The sequence below is a fragment of the Melanotaenia boesemani genome, chromosome 23 (assembly GCF_017639745.1).
Source record: "Melanotaenia boesemani isolate fMelBoe1 chromosome 23, fMelBoe1.pri, whole genome shotgun sequence".
NCBI classification, from domain to species: Eukaryota; Metazoa; Chordata; class Actinopteri; order Atheriniformes; family Melanotaeniidae; genus Melanotaenia; species Melanotaenia boesemani.
The window spans coordinates 26,996,889-27,014,044 of NC_055704.1; the positions used below are offsets into that span (position 1 = coordinate 26,996,889).

The following is a 17,156-nucleotide window of genomic DNA, read 5'->3' on the forward strand; positions in this document are numbered from 1 at the left end:
GCCATTTACAAGAAGGGGCAGAGCCGGCTTTACTTCTTAAGGAGGCTCAGGTCCTTTCACGTCTGCAATAAGATGCTGCAGATGTTTTATCAGTCTGTGGTGGCGAGCGCCATCTTCTTTGCTGCAGTGTCCTGGGGTGCGGGCATCAAGGCAAAGGACGCCAACAGACTGAGGAAACTGATCAGAAAGGCAGAGTCTGCTGTCGGCTCTAAACTTGTCACCCTGGAGGAGGTGGTGGAGGAGAGAATGCTGGCAAAACTGCTGGCAATCAGGGACAACCCCTCCCACCCCCTCCATAACACACTGGACAAGCTAAAGAGCAGTTTTAGCTGCAGACTGATCCAACCCCGCTGCTCTAAGGAACGGTACAGGAGATCGTTCCTTCCTGCTGCAATAAGACTCCATAACTCATCTACCTCTGCCAAAGACACGATCACACAACTGGACTAAGTCAACCATTGTACTTACTGCAACCTATAGTTGTCGCTCTGATATACAATTATATAATATTTGTATCCTTTGCACATCATTCAACATTCTGTATTATCTTGCACTTCCTTTATTTACATAGTCATATTTACATATCAATATCTGATAGCTATTTTCATTATTACTCATCTTGCCACTGCACTTTATCTGCCAATTCACTCTTGTATTCGTATTTTTTTTTTTTTTTTTTTTTTTTTCCCTCTAATTTTTTCTCTAATTTATTCCACTGTGGATTTTTTTATGTTATTACTGGACTACTGTAACAACGCAATTTCCCTTTGGGGATAAATAAAGTTGTCTGTCTGTCTGTCTTATAATAATATTTATATTTAAAACTTGAGTTAGCCCTTTAGCATGTTTAGCTGTGTAATTAGAGCCATTGTGGAAGGTCCAGAGACCCACCTGCTGCTCCAGAGCCGCAGGTTGAACACCCCTGCTTTAAACTGAAATTACGACCAGCAGCTGTTTTTTTTTAACCCTTCTTTATTTGTTTTGGTCTGCTTGTGGATTTTGTTTTTTTATTTTTCCCACAATATAAAGCTGCATGTAGAAGCTCAATCCTTTAACCCCAGCCAGCATCAGACATGATATTTCCAGCTCAGATGCTTTGTGGCGCCATCGTGCATCAGAAACGTCTTCTTGGCTTTATTCCAGCCATAGAGGAGCATTATTTTTCTTCTTTTCACACACACATAGAACTTTCTGCTCACTGGTTGATCTTTGGCTGCTCCTGATTGGACGTTACCGTCAATCTAAGCTCTCTGATTGGTGGAAAGTCTGACAGGAAGTGGCTTCATCATCATGTCCAGGTCTAAATAGAGGTCTCTTAGCAACATAGTAGAGATGGTGATATTTTTATGATGAAATGTGATAAATAAAGCTGTTATCATGGATCATTGTGGATTTACCAGATAGAGTCTCTGAATAAAACTACATTTAGTGGCTGGATTGTAAACCTCCTGGACGGGATAGAAACCTGGAAACCTCTGTATATCAGCTAAAGGGCAGCTATCCATCTGGCCACCGGTGATCTGTTGGAGTTTTAAGGGTTGAAGGGGAAATCTGTGATGGGTGGTTCTGCACTAGTTTTAAAACATTTTTCTCTGTGAGCATTGAACTTATAACTTATAAAACTAGCTACATGAAAACCACAGGGTATGTAGCAGCTCAGATTATTACATCAGGAGATAAAGGAGGCAAAATGAAGTGTAAAGCAGAGTAAATATCAGTGCTAATACTTAAAGTCAGTGCTCTCTGTTCACCAAATGTCTTTTTGTCCCATCTTCTTCAGACAAAGGTAGGAATGAGTAAAGATTTATTTTTTCTTCTTGTTTACTGTCCTGCTGAAAAAGTTTTAATCAGAAGTCCAAAATCTTTGTTCAGTTGTCTGGTTTGTCTTAAAGAGCAGATATCTGACTTTTTATTTGTGTCTGTTTGTACAGTGAAGTTCTTCAGGTTGTACAGTGGACCAGCCCCCCCCCCCTTAAATAAATGGGATTCCTCCATCATCAGGAGGGATAAGATAAGCTCAGTGATCTGAGGAAGGAGCTCAGCAGTCATGGGTTTGGTATGGATGTTGCACACAGATTAGATTCTGCTTAAACTTCAGTCAGAAGACGGTGAGAAAATACTGAATGCAGGAATCCAGATGCTGGATGTCTGCTTGTCTAATCCTTGTAAACCACAGAAAATTAGAGATGAAATGCATGAAATGCATCCACCGTGTTCTAAAAACACTCCCACCTGGTTCCCCCCTTTCAGTCCTCTCCGTCATCCGTCTGCTGTCCTCCCTCAGCCTCCTCAGCTCCTCCTCTCGCTCCTCCAGCTGCCTCTGCAAAAGCTGCAGCTCCTCCTGTCGTCGGCCATGACAGAAACACATTTTATGAATTAAAAAAAGTGAAAGAAAAGGTATGTTTCCCACCTGAGAAGCTACAATCAGAAGATTCTGTCACACTTTTCGTTTCTTCCTTCCCACAGAGATCTTTTTATGTCATTTAGCTTTTTGTGCAGGCAAAATTCTGACAGATGATGGTCACATAAGAAATCCCTTGTTGCTACTACAGACGTTTTTACAACTTATCAGAGACAACAGCTGAAGCATTTTAGAACATGCTGCAGAATGTAGAGCTGAAGAGAAATAACAGACGAGAAGAGAAAACAGAAACAAAAGATTTATCTTCTGTTTCCACATCTGTAATTTTATCAGGACCAAATTTATCTGAAGTTAGGCACAAAGATACCTTCTGTGTTGAACCATCATCATGTCAATACTTAAACGTGCTTGTAAGGTTGCTTTTTAACGTAATCACGGTGAAAAATGATGCTATTAGCCAGTCTGGATGCTGTCAGTCAGCTTCCACTGCTTCTCTTCAGGTACAACTGTATGATGAGCTCCAAGTTACCTCCAGGATCATTTGTGAACCTCAGTCTGTTGTAAATGTCTGCTCTGTGATTCAGAAAAAACAAACTAAATCCATCCATCTCTGGAAACATTTTAGATTCAGTGGTCTGACTCTCCTCGTTTTGTTTAACCACCATTATTTTAAGAAAAATCGAATATTTACATTCAGCTGTTTCTACCAAAATTTATTGGTGTCTGAGTTTGTTTTCAGTTGTTTTGAGTCAAAAAGTCATATCTATTCACATACTTCCTATTTAATCTTTTAAAGTAATATACCAACAATTTTATCTCTGATAAGAAATTTCAAGGTTATCACGTCTATCCCTCAAGCAAACCTCTGTGGGAAAGTTCGGCTGCAGACCAACAGGTTCACAGAAGAACACGAGCTACACATCTACTAAAGATCCAGATTTCATACCATTCAGCAAGCCAAGCTGCTTTACAACCACAGCAGCAAACAAACTGGGACAATGTTAAACGTGTAAATGCAATGATTTCCAAATCTCACCAACTCATATTTTATTCCCAGTAGAAGATCACCAACACATCAGAGGATGAAACAGACGTTTCACCATGTGATGAAAATATGAGCTGATAGTGAATCTGATGGAAAAAGATGGAACAGGAGCAACAAAAGGCTGGAAAAGTACCTGGTACAAACCAGAAACACCTGGAGGAGCATTGGACAACTAACCAGGTTACCTGGAAGCAGGTCAGTAACATGACTGGATATAAAAGGAGCATTTCAGAGAGGCAGAGTCTCTCAGATGGAAAGATGGACAGAGGTTCACCAACCTGAGACAAACTGGCAAAAAATTGTTCCACAAAATAAAATTGTAGAAATGTAGAAGATCCCACCATCAACAGAGTATCAAATGAAAAGATTTAGAGATTCAGAAGGAATCTCTGTGTGCACAAGAAAAGGCTGAAGGTCAAACTGGAAGCTGGTGATCTTGGGGTTCTCAGTCAGCACTTCATTAAAAGCAGACATGATTCTAGACTGAAAACCACTGCATGGAGTCAGGAAAACTTCCAGAAATCCATTTTCCAATTTCATGCCAGATGTGAACAGGATCCAGAACCAGCTTCTTCCGTCTTCTCTGGACCAAAGCTCATTTAAAATGGTCTGAGGCAAAGTGGAAACCTGGATGAAGATGTGAACTAGTTTGTGGAAAGCATGGACGGCGTGTCCTGCAGACTAAAGAGGAGAGGGAGCATCCAGCTTGTTATCAGTGGACAGGTGAAAAGCTGCATCTCTGATGGGATGGGCTGCATTAGTGCCTATGGCGTGGGCAGCTTCCACATCTGTGAAGCTCCATCAATGCTGAAAAGTACATGGAGGTTTTAGAGCAACATCTGCTCCCATCCAGACAACGTCTCTTTCAGGGAAGGCCTTGCAGATTTCAGCAAGACGATGCTGAACCACATCCTGCATCCATCACAGCAGCATGGCTTCACAGGAGAAGAGTCCGGCTGCTGAACTGGCCTGCCTGCAGTCCAGACCTTTCACCAGTACACAACATCTGGAGCATCATGAAAGCAGAAATCCAGCAACCAAGGTCCAGGACTGTAGAGCAGCTAGAATCCTGCATCAGACCAGAATGGGACAACATTCCTCTCCTAAAACTCCAGCAACTGGTCTCCTCACTTCCCAGACGTTTCCAGACATGTTAGAAGAAGAGATGCTTCACCATGCTGAACACCACCCTGGAACTACTTTTTACATATGTGTTGCTGCATCAGATTCACTATCAGCTGAAGACATTTGACCATTTTATTGTGTTTTTATGGACATTTTATACAGCATCCCAACGTTCTTTAAACTGGGGTCTAATTAACCTAACATGACCATGTTTCTGTGGGTGTGTTATATGGACACACAGCACATCACAAACACTTGCAGCAGCGGTGGAAGCACTTACAGAGTGTGTGGTGATAACCAGCAAAGCTGTGTGAAGAAGCAGCAGGTTTAGAGGACCTGAACAGCCAGAAAGGAGAAGAGAACAGACTGGATATTAAACCTTCACCTCAGCTTCAGCGAAGCGCTCAGACTTCCTCTTTGGACACTTGCAGGTTAACATGTAGCAGAAAGATGTTAAAGTCACACAATAAGAACAAGATCAAAAGTCAAATGAAGACGTACAAATAGAAGAATAAGCAGAGAAACTGTCATGAGGAGGAGGAGGAGAATCACAAGGTTTCCATCATAATGATGCGTTTCAAACAAAGATGAACTCAGATCCTTGGTTATTACCAGCCGTGGTCTTGATGCATGTTTAACTGGATGTTAAGAACACACTCACTCTGGTAGCTTTGAGCTTCTTCTCACACAGCAGCCTTTCATTCTCTATGTCCGTCACCCGGAACCGCAGATCCGTAACTTCCTGGTACAAACCCTGAGGAGGGAAATGAGCTCCTGTTAGCCATGACACTAGAGACAATGCTGCACTGGAGACGTATTTATATATTTATATTTTATATTTTATGTATTTATATATCAGCACTTTGTAAACTCTGTTTTTAAAAGTGCTATACAAATAAAGATTTATTATTATTATAAAACCTCAGACATTTTCAGACTGATGTCACACTGAAGACAATCTGAGACGCTTGGTCCACTAATGAAGACCAACACTAGATTTACGGGGAGAGTCACAGGAACTAACCCTAAAATGTCATTAACTATCAGAAAAAGGTTAGTTAGCTATTCCCAGAGTTAAAGTTGACATGGAGATGCTGCTTTCAGTTTGTATTTTCCACATACACTCACCATCTACTTTATTGGTCCACGTGTTTGTTAACACATCAGCCAATCACACAGCAGCAACTCACTATATTTAGTCTTGTAGACATGGCAACTTTCTGAAGCTCAACCTGAGCATCAGAATCAGGAAGAAAGGGGATTTAAGTGACTGAACTTGGCATGTTGTTGGTCAGAAACTGCTGATTCTGCTGAGTCCAGCCAGCTAAGAACAGGAAACTGAGGCTACAATTCACACACACTCACCAACACTGGACAATAGAAGATGGAGAAACGTTGCTGGTCTGATGAGTCTCCATTTCAGCTCCACATTCAGATGCTAGGCTCAGAATCTGCTGGAAACATCATGAAAACATGGATCCATCCTGCCTTGGATCAACGCTTCAGGCTGCTGCTGGTGTAATGGTGGGGGGAGATTTTCTTGTCCCACTTTGGGCCCCTTAGTACCAACGTGGCCTGGTTTAACCAGCACAGCCTACCTGAGTATTGTTGCTGACCATGTCCATCCCTTTATGACCACAGTGGAGCATCTTCTGATGCTACTTCCAGCAGGATAATGCACCATGTCACAAAGCTCAGATCATCTCCACCTGCTTTCTAGAACATGACGATGAGTTCACTGGACTCCAACGGCCTCCACAGCCACCAGATCTCAGTCCAGTAGAGCAGCTTTGGGATGTGGTGGAACGGGAGATTCTCATCATGGATGCAGCCGACAAACCTGCAGCAACTGTGAGATGCTGTCATGTCGATATGGAGAAAACCCCTGAGGAACGTTTCCACCACCTGCTTTTAATTATCACACCAAGAATTAAGGTGGTTCTGGAGGAGAAAGGGTTCTAACCTAGCAGTAGAAGGTGGTCCTGATATAGTGGATGGTGGGGGAATGTGGAACAAACTCTGGGCTTCAGGTTGGTGTCAGTTTGTCTTATTTTACAGCATTTTGTACAGTGTTATATAAATAAATGATCCTTGAATAATAAAAACTAAACAAGTTGTGGGACCGAAGTTTTCGGCTAAAACTGATCCTTACTGGTCATAAACTGGGTAATAAAAATCAGCAACCTATATTTCAGCTTGGTTTGCACATTTTCCTGACCATACATTTCCCACCCACACAAACTCTTCTGCCTCTGCTGCATATAATGCCCCGCCCCTTTTCTGCCTCAAACCAATGCTGATGGAGGTTAAACAAATCCATCAGCCAGGATCACGTAGACCTGGCCGACAACAGTTTTTCATTTTATTCAAAACCTTACTACAAAGAAAAATAAAAACCAGAGTTAAGGGAAACTCCACAAACACTCAGGTTTTAGTGTCTGGAACTCCACAGGTTATGTGGTGAACCCCAGTATGGAAGCTATAAGCTCTCAGGACAGGAGGGTGGGGGTGTTTTGGCAGGAAACAGCTGCTGGAGCTCCAGAGCTTTTTAAGCCTGTTTCGTAACCCTGTGTGATGGTCAGCCAGCATCACATGACAGATCTGAGAGCTCCAGCCGAGTGAGACGGACCTTTGTGACTTTAACAACAATGACTGGGCTGCTGCCAGGAATCACACAGTGCAGGTGCAACCAAGAACTGCTTCATTTCACAGCCTGGATGAGGATATATTTCCTACCTCGTTGCCCCTGTGATCTCTTTCCAAAGCGGTTATCTTCAGCTTCAGGCTGGAAACTTCGGTCATCAGCTCCAGCTTCTGAGTTTCCAGCGTGCTCCGGGTCAGCAGCTCCTACAAAGCAGCAGTCACACTGAGAAAAGCTGGAAAAGAAAATATTCCGCATGTTTTCAGAGGTCTCACCTGCTGAAGAAGCTCCTCAGCGGCATTTAGCTTCTCCCGGTGGAGCTCCAGACTACTGTCTAAGTCCCGAATCTTTTCACCTTGCACCTCTACCTGGTCTGTTAAAACACTCACCTGGTAATAGAAACACACATTAATGATCAGATTTCGAAATCTTTAAGGAAAAAGGACAGTGTTCAGACATTTCTGGAGAAACAAGAAGATGAAATTTAGAGATGCTTCATTTTAGACCAGGGGTCTGCAGCCTGTCCAGTCCAGAGAGCCATTTTCCCTCAGCCAGCAAATGAAACTCAGTTAGAGACGCAGGCGTTACGAGGCCTTGGGATAAAATACAACTTTTAATTTAGTGTCATCATGTTGTGGAAATTTAACGCAATTATTCTGTGAAAACTGAAAATTAGCTAAAAACCTGCATTTGTTATAATATTTATATTTAAAACTTGAGTTAGCCCTTTAGCATGTTTAGCCGTGTAATTAGAGGCATTGTGGAACGTCCAGAGACCCACCTGCTGCTCCAGAGCCGCAGGTTGAACACCCCTGCTTTAAACTGAAATTACAACCAGCAGCTGTTTTTTAACCCTTCTTTATTTGTTTTGGTCTGCTTGTGGATTTTGTTTACTTTTCCCACAATATAAAGCTGCATGTAGATGCTCAATCCTTTAACCCCAGCCAGCATCAGACATGATATTTCCAGCTCAGATGCTTTGTGGCGCCACCGTGCATCAGAAACGTCTTCTTGGCTTTATTCCAGCCATAGAATAGCATTATTTTTCTTCTTTTCACACACACATAGAACTTTCTGCTCACTGGTTGATCTTTGGCTGCTCCTGATTGGACGTTACTGTCAATCTAAGCTCTCTGATTGGTGGAAAGTCTGACAGGAAGTGACTTCATCATCATGTCCAGGTCTAAATAGAGGTCTCTTAGCAACATAGTAGAGATGGTGATGTTTTTATGATGAAATGTGATAAATAAAGCTGTTATCATGGATCATTGTGGATTTACCAGATAGAGTCTCTGAATAAAACTACATTTAGTGGCTGGATTGTAAACCTCCTGGACGGGATAGAAACCTGGAAAACGTCCGTAGATCACCTGAAGGCATTAAGTTCTGCACAGTGATCCATTAATCTGAGTCAGGTGTGTTGAAGCAGGAAACATCTAAAACCTGTTGGACAGGAGCCTTTGAGGACCAGAGGTCAACACCTCTGGCTTAGTGCTGCCTAGTTAATCTGAGGAATGACAAGCGCAAGAACACCTACATAATTTTTGTGATGCATTAATGTGGAACCAAAGCAGATCTGGCAACGTACCAACAGAGCCAGCAAATGTCAGGCTGAAAAGTACCTGAGGTCAGCGCTCTGCTGGACTTCATGGTCACCGCTAACATCCATCTGGACCCTGGCGGTCTGATCCTCGGCTGCAAAAGCTAGCTCTAGGGACATGGAATGTCACCTCTCTGGTGGGGAAGGAGCCTGAGCTGGTGCGTGAGGTTGAACGGTTCCGGCTAGATATAGTTGGACTCACCTCGACGCACAGCTTGGGCTCTGGAACCACTGTCCTTGAGAGGGGCTGGACCCTCTCAAGGAGAGTGGTTCACAGGGGCGTGATTGGGAGGAACGGCCCCCCTGATCTGAATCCGAGTGGTGTTTTGTTGTTGGACTTCTGTGCTCATCATGGATTGTCCATAACAAACACCTTGTTCAGACATGAGTGTCCACATGTGCACTTGGCACCAGGACACTCCAGGCCGCAGTTCGATGATCGACTTTGTAGTTGTGTCGTCGGACTTGCGGCCGCATGTTCTGGACACTCGGGTGAAGAGAGGGGCAGAGCTGTCAACTGATCACCACCTGCTGGTGAGTTGGCTCAGATGGTGGGGGAGGATGCCGGTCAGGCCTGGCAGACCCAAGCGTGTTGTGAGGGTCTGCTGGGAACGTCTGGCAGAAAGAATTTCAACTCCCATCTCCGGCAGAGCTTCAACCATGTCCTGGGTGAGGCGGGGGACATTGAGTCCGAATGGGCTGTGTTACGTGCCTCTATTGTTGAGGCGACCAGCCGCAGCTGTGGCCGTAAGGTCGTCGGTGCCTGTCGTGGCGGTAACCCCCGAACACATTGGTGGACATCAGCAGTAAGGGATGCCATCAAGCTGAAGGAGAAGTCCTAATGGGCCTTTTAGGCCTGTGGGACTCCAGAGGCAGCTGATGGGTATCGGCGGGCTAAGCGGAGCTCAGCTTCGGAGGTCGCTAAGGCAAAAACTTGGGCATGGGAGGAGTTTGGAGAGGCCATGGAGAATGACTTCCGGACGGCTTCGAGGAGATTCTGGTCCACCATCCGGCGGCTCAGGAGGGGAAAGCAGTGCTCCGTCAATACTGTGTACAGTGGGGATGGGGGGCTGCTGACCTCGACTCAGAACGTTGTGAGGCGGTGGAGGGAATGATCAATGATTACAGGCCTATAGCCCTCACGCCTGTAATCATGAAATGCTTTGAGAGTATGGTTGCAAAACATATCAAGGACCAACTACCTCCCACACTTGACCCTCACCAGTTTGCATACCATGCAAACAGATCAACAGAGGACGCCATCACCACAGTTCTCCACACAGCTCTGAGCCACCTAGAGCATGGGGAGAACTATGTGAGGATCATAGACTATAGCTCAGCCTTCAATACAATTATCCCGGACATTCTGGCTGGAAAACTCTCCCATCTCGGGCTCTCCTCACACATCTGCAGATGGATTAGTTTAGCCAGCTCTCGGTACCACAGCAAGCCTCAAAAATCGTCAAGGACCCATTCCACCCTAACTACCACTTGTTCAACCTGCTGCCCTCTGGTAGGCGCTACAGAGCTCACAAAGCCCGTACAAACAGACTCAGGGACAGCTTTTTCCCCAGAGCCATCAGTGCCCTGAACTCCCATGAACAAACCAAACAATAAGGAGAACACACTCAACAAGACGAATCATCACACACATGTGAAATAGACCGCAACAAGTGTCACACCACTGTGAAACTCGAACCGTGTTGTGCAATATAAATACTCTAAGTGCAATACATTCAATTGTAAATATATGTATATATCTGCTTTTTAGTACTTACCATATTTTTATTTACTTTAAGTATTTTATTTCTATTTATTTCCTCCCTTTGCCTTTATTTTTAACATTTTTGAATATTCTTTTTATTATGATGCAAACACCATAAAGAGTAGCACCCCCTAATCTCATTGTATGCTCTGGTTTACAATGACAATAAAGGCTTTCTGATTCTGAATACTTCGACACCTCCTCAATCCCACCAACATGTCTTCCGATGAGGAAGCTGAGTCTGGGGTAGCTGGTGCTGGCTCTCCCATCTCTGGGGCTGAGGACGCTGAGGTGGTTAAAAAGCTCCTCGTGGCAAGGCCCCGGGGGTCGATGAGGTCTGCCCAGAGTTCCTTAGGGCTGTAGATGCTGTAGGGCTGTCTTGGCTGACACGCCTCTGCAGCACTGTGTGGACATCGGGGACAGTTCCCCCAGACTAGGCAGACTTGGGTGGTGGTCCCCCTCTTCGGCTGTAGATGCTGTAGGGCTGTCTTGGCTGACACGCCTCTGCAGCACTGCGTGGACATCGGGGACAGTTCCCCCAGACTAGGCAGACTTGGGTGCCTCTTCAAAAAGGGGGACCGGAGGGTGTGCTCCAACTAGAGGGGAATCACACTTCTCAGCCTCCCCGGTAAGGTCTAAACAGGGTTGCTGGAGAGGAGGGTCTGTCGGATAGTCGAACCTCAGATTGAGGAAGAGCAGTGTGGTTTTTGTCCCGGTCGTGGAACAGTGGACCAGCTCTACACCCTCTTCAGGGTCTTTGAGGGGGCATGGGAGTTTGCCCGACCAGTCTACATGTGCTTTGTGGACTTGGAGAAGGTGTTTGACCGTGTCCCCCTGGGACTCCAGTGGGGGGGGGTACTCCGGGAGTATGGAGTGCCAGACCCACTTGTACGAGATGTCCGGTCCCTGTACGATCAGTGCCAGAGCTTGGTCCACATTGCTGGCAGTAAATCAGAATCGCTTCCAGTGTGGGTTGGACTCCGCCAAGGCTACCCTTTGTCACCAATTCTTTTCATAGCTGTTATGGACAGAATTTCTAGGCGCAGCCGAGGTGTCGAGGGGATCCGGTTCGGTGGCCTCAGGATTGAGTCTCTGCTCTTTGCGGATGATGTGGTTCTGTTGGCTTCATCGGGCCGTGATCTTCAGCTTTCACTGAAGCGATTCGCAGCCGAGTGTGAAGCGGCTGGGATGAGAATCAGCACCTCCAAGTCCGAGACCATGGTCCTCAGCCGGAAAAGGGTGGAGTGCTCTCTCCGGGTCTGCAATAGGGTCCTGCCCCAAGTGAAGGAGTTCACGTATCTAAGGGTCTTGTTCACGAGTGAGGGAAGAATGGAGCTGGAGATGGACAGGCGGATCGGTGCGGCGTCTGCAGTGATGCGGACTCTGCATCGGTCTGTCGTGGTGAAGAAGGAACTGAGCCAAAAGGCAAAGCTCTCGATTTACCGGTCGATCTACGTTCCTACCCTCACCTATGGTCACGAGCTGTGGGTAGAGACCGAAAGAACAAGATCGCGAATACAAACGGCCGAAATGAGTTTTCTCTGCAGGGTGGCCGGGCTCTCCCTCAGAGATCAGGTGAGAAGCTCGGTGATCCGGGAGGGGCTCAGAGTAGAGCTGCTGCTCCTCCACATCGAGAGGAGCCAGATGAGGTGGCTCGGGCATCTGGTCAGGATGCCTCCTGGACGCCTCCCTGGTGAGGTGTTCCGGGCACGTCCCACCGGGGAGGAGGCCCCGGGGAAGACCCAGGACACACTGGACGGACTACATCTCTCGGCTGGCCTGGGAACGCCTCGGGATCCCTTCGGATGAGCTGGTGAATGTAAACCGGGGAGAGGGAAGTCTAGGTTGCCCTGCTTAGGCAGCTGCCCCCGCAGCCTGACTCCAGATAAGCGGCAGAAAATGGATGGATGGATGGATGGCAGTTTCATCTGAGCTGACATCGGTCAACAAGCTTGTTTAGTGGAAATGTCCCTGAGGTCTAACAGCAGAAATCTTCGTTTCCCTGTAAATTTGAGACCTAGTTTTATTTTCTGAGTAGCGAATACCTTTGTCTGATGAGTCAAACTAGAATGATTTCTGCTTCACTCAGTAAAAAATGCTTCATGTGGCAGCTGTGAGGAGTTTGGTTCTCAAACCTGGAGAATAAGACACTCTTTATCACTCTCCAGTCGGGACAGGCGTTCTTGGTAGACCACATCAGAGTTCTGGATGTTATTCTGAAAAGAGAAAGAACCATCACCTGAAGAATAACCTGAATCTGCTCTGTCACAAAAACAGGATGTCTTTCTGCTAGGATGGAACCCTGCGAGAGTTGTAACTCATTTAAAGTCAGCGAGGCCAGAGGAATGAACTAAATTATCCAGGGATGATTCCTTGTTTTACTGCAGTGTTTCAGAATCAACAAAGAAAGGAAAGAAGAAACTATCCAGAACAGAAGCACTTCAAAAATACAGAAGGATGGAAGGGCGGAGGTGAACCACGCAGGTACATGCTTCAAAACAAATACCAGAATCTGGAAATTGGTGCTGTTACATAAAAGTTTGTGAAGGATCAACATCAGATTGAGTTAAATCAAAACCAGAATAAATCAGGAAACCAGTGGTGACACCAGCCTGACGGAGGAACACATGACATCAAATAAAACGCAGCCATGCTGGAAGGTTTCAATGTAGCGAGTCCCCAAGACCACAGGAGGCGCTCTGAGTGGCTCATCCCTTCCTCCTGCTCCACTCGCCTCCCTTCCTCCTGCTCCACTACTCCTCTCCTCCTCCTCCACTCGCCTCCCTTCCTTCTCTTCCTCCTCCTCCTCCACTCCTCTCCTCCTCCACTCTCCTCCTCCTTCACTTCTCTCCTCCTCCACTCCTCTCCTCCTGCTCCACTCTCCTCCTTCCCTCCTCCTCTCCTTCTCCTCCTCCTCCACTCGCCTCCCTTCCTTCTCTTCCTTCTCCACTCCTCCTCCACTCCTCTCCTCCTTCACTCCTCTCCTCCTGCTCCACTCTCCTCCTCTCCTCCTCCACTCCTCTCATCCTCTCATCCTCCACTCCTCTCATCCTCCACTCCTCCTCCTCTCCTATCCTTCTCCTCTCCTCCTCCTCCTCCTCTAGGGTCCTGAACTTTCAGAACATTTACAGCAACTCCGCTGGATGAAGCTTCATCAGGACATTAAACAGTCCTGACAGTTTCCATCACAGTGTTCCTGGCTGGGAATCTGGGAAACACTGGATCATTCCGGTGTTTCGGAGATGCATGTAGACGTGTCAGATCAGATTACAGTAATCTGATTACTCCCAGATAACCGATTTTGATTGTCAAGTAAATGCAGTGTTTTATAAAAACATTTATCTGAGAACGTAGTATTCAAGACAAGCAGCTGGTTACACAGTTATCTGGAAATGAATGGATATTTAATTTATTAAAAACTGAATGGAAAACTTAAGAATCTAATGGATTCAGGAAATTAGTGGCGATACCAGCCCTAGAGTTTACTGCGTCCTTTCAAACTGTAATGCACCTAGCAACATCACAGAGTCCTTACGAAAGCTTGTATCTGAATGGTGATCATCTTTGTCCATACATATAAAAATACTCATGTACTTGTGTACATGTGTGTCACTTTACATATGGTGAATTGGAAATATTGCATAAGTCCAGTTAAGGTGGGGACTGTCACTGGGAGCACTGGGGTCAGTGCTCATTCTAGAATCTGAAGCAACATGAAGGAAAGACCTGGAATACCTCATAAGTCACCTCATAGGACATCTAAACCAAGTGATCTACCCGCAGAGCAACACGACTGCAGAAATGTCATGTTTTAATGTTCATATGAAAACACAAAGAGGTTTTACCAATCGTCCCTGCAGCCACTCTGCCAGCCCCTCAGCCGTGGAATCAGGGATCTGACAGCGCAGGTTGTCCTTCTCCTCATTGTCCATGAGCTCCAGCGCTGCTCGCAGGTCCTCCAGTAAATGCAGCACCCGGAGGCCTCCCAGGAAAGGTGACGTGGGCGACTGGCAGTCAAACAGCCCGTTGGAATAGTCGATAGCCTTGGAGCCTGGACAGGTGGAGACAGAGTTGTTTACAGACCTCCTAAAACACTGGAGATGAGCTACTTGGGACTGTATTCATGGTTATCTGAATCTCTCAGAAAACCTGAGCAAGTCCACGTGTACTGATTTAACAAGTACCCTGAACATAGGGCTGCTCGATTATGAGAAAAATGATAATCACGATTATTTTGATTGAAATTGAGATCGATTATTTAACACAATTATAGATAAGAGGTTGGGGGGGGGGGGGGGGGGGGGGGGGGTGACATTTAAAGTGTTTACTGTGGTAATGCCGACTAGTTTCTTTTCACCAGGTCCCCATAGCTATTGTTTGTCTCAGACCAGCAGCCATGTTCCGCCTGGTGTGATCTGGAAAAAAATAGTCTGGAGACATTTCGTTTTTACGTTGAAATCCGAGTCAATAAAATGTAGCGCGACATTTCTATACGGCTCTGGTGCGGCTTTACCACAGGTCCGTAGTGGTGGCGAAACATCGGACTGTCACCACGTCTTTCACAACACCCTCATCACACTCATCATACAGGGAAGAAAGAGACAGTCCACTAACATGGTGGTGAGATGACAGTGATGCCGTTTGTCCAAAGTGTTGATGAGTTTCTTAAATCCCGGATTGTTCACTGCGTTAATTGAGAAAAAAAGTTCTGTTTATAACGTTTGTCTCTCTGTGACTCTAGGAGCTGGTGGATTATTTAGTTGCGACTCACAAAAATTGAACATTTTTCAATTTTTTTGTGTTACATGCACGACTGTCGCCTGTCGCTTGGCTGGAGGAGGGCAGCGATTTTCGCTTCCTCGCGCAAGTTTACATAAAAAATGATGGCGAAGGATGCCCCCTCCAGTGTGTCCAGGTGTCTGCAACTCGTTCTGAATAAAACTAAAGCGGTCGGGGATGTGGGAGGAGTCTGCAGCAAAGCGCTGCAATGATAACTGTGCTCGATTTGAAAACAGCACAAATCGAAGGACAAAAAAAATAATCGGACCATTTCATTTTTATGATTGTTGAAAACCCAGATCGTAATTGCGATTAAAATTCGATTAATTGCCCAGCCCTACCTGAACAATCTCTTCATTAAACACTGCAGACGAGTAATTTACCCCCATGTTAAACTCTGGCAGAACTTCAAGCTTTCTGAGCTAATATCCAACGTCTGGCCAATAAAAAGTTGCCACCAAAAGAAAAGACCCCACACTCAACATTTAGCTGGATCTCCTTTCGCTTTGATTCCAGCAGCATTGTTTCCAGTGTTTCACTAGAATTCAATGACACCCACAGCCCATTACAGCATCAAGTTAATGTTTTTAGATTTAGTTTTTTATACAGCAGCAAGTCACAACAGAAGTCATGTAAGCTTCCTTTCCTATAGAACAGGTTTATACGTCCTCATTTTTCTTTTCTTTGTAAATGATCAGCTTTCTGTCATTTATGGAAAACTGATGAACTGTCGCATGATTATGTCATGTCACATTCCCACTGTGATGCTGTAACAAGTTAAATAATTCATGACTCAGCTGAATTTGAGGCTGAGATTTACACATATTAAACACGGAAGATTCTCCACAGACTGACTGGGGTCAGCTGACCTCATTCTCTGGTGCTGAACATAGACCTGAACCTAGACCTGCACCTAGACATGCACCTAGACATGAAGATAGACCTGCACCTAGACCTGAACCTAGACCTGACCACCTGCAGCAACTCCAGATCATAGACTGCCCCCGCAGGCTTCTACAGTAGCACTAGGCCTGATGGCTGCATCCCTGGACCAGGGTAGATCTGGACTCATCAGACCACATGACCTTCTTCCATGGCTCCAGAGTCTTTATGCTCCCTAACAACCTGAAGACCTTTTCTCTGTTTAGCCGACTCTGATTATTTGGGATGCACTGATACAAGTATAGGGTATCGGTCCGATACCATATGCGTGTACTTGTACTCGGTATTCATAAAAATGCTCCGATACTACAAAACCGATACCGATATAAAAAAAAACTTAACACGTTATTGCGAAGAGAATAATCTGTGCAACTGATAGATTTTTAAAAAAATGCACATAAAAACACTAAAAACCACCTAACCAGGAAAAAGTCTGAAGATGACGCCCATTTCATCCTAGCTGACTACAGATCAGCTCCGCTCTCCAAGCTCAAGATGTCCTTCCAAGAACTTAACCACAAATTTGTCAGTGACAACTTCTACTGAAAGACTGTTGTCACTAGAAGAAAATCCTGACACTGTTCACCAGTGGCTGGAGGGTGTAGAAACTTTATGCACCAGCTTTAAACTGACAACAGGAAGCTAAAGGCTAAGCTAACTGGCCTGGAGGGGAGAAGCAGACGCTGCAACGTTCGGCTGATTGGGCTCTCTGAGGGAACTGAAGTTCTACGCCGCTCTTTTAAAAAACTTCTGCAAGAGGCCATGAGGAAATCTTCTCTTCTGCATCTGAACTGGAGCGGGCTCACTGCAGCGTGACCCTCAAACCGAAGCCAGGACTTGTTATCCTCTGCTTCCACCACTTCCAGAGAAGGGAACGGCAGATTCAGGGGGCTTGGA

At 45.6% G+C, this 17,156-nt stretch overlaps 1 protein-coding gene across 4 annotated transcripts in view; it reads right to left on the bottom strand.

Moving 5' to 3' along the window:
• LOC121634540 (liprin-beta-1-like) overlaps positions 1-17,156 on the bottom strand; it is a 57,507-nt gene that overhangs the window by 19,630 nt on the left and 20,721 nt on the right. For 3 of the 4 annotated variants that reach the window (XM_041977243.1, XM_041977240.1, XM_041977241.1), the window contains 6 exons: positions 14,384-14,589; positions 12,674-12,754; positions 7,449-7,562; positions 7,269-7,379; positions 5,194-5,286; positions 2,233-2,341 (listed from right to left, as the gene is read on the bottom strand). In XM_041977243.1, coding sequence (XP_041833177.1) covers positions 2,233-2,341; positions 5,194-5,286; positions 7,269-7,379; positions 7,449-7,562; positions 12,674-12,754; positions 14,384-14,589 — 714 coding nt within the window. The remainder of the gene's footprint in view (positions 1-2,232; positions 2,342-5,193; positions 5,287-7,268; positions 7,380-7,448; positions 7,563-12,673; positions 12,755-14,383; positions 14,590-17,156) is intronic. The other variant, XM_041977242.1, reaches the window with a different exon arrangement.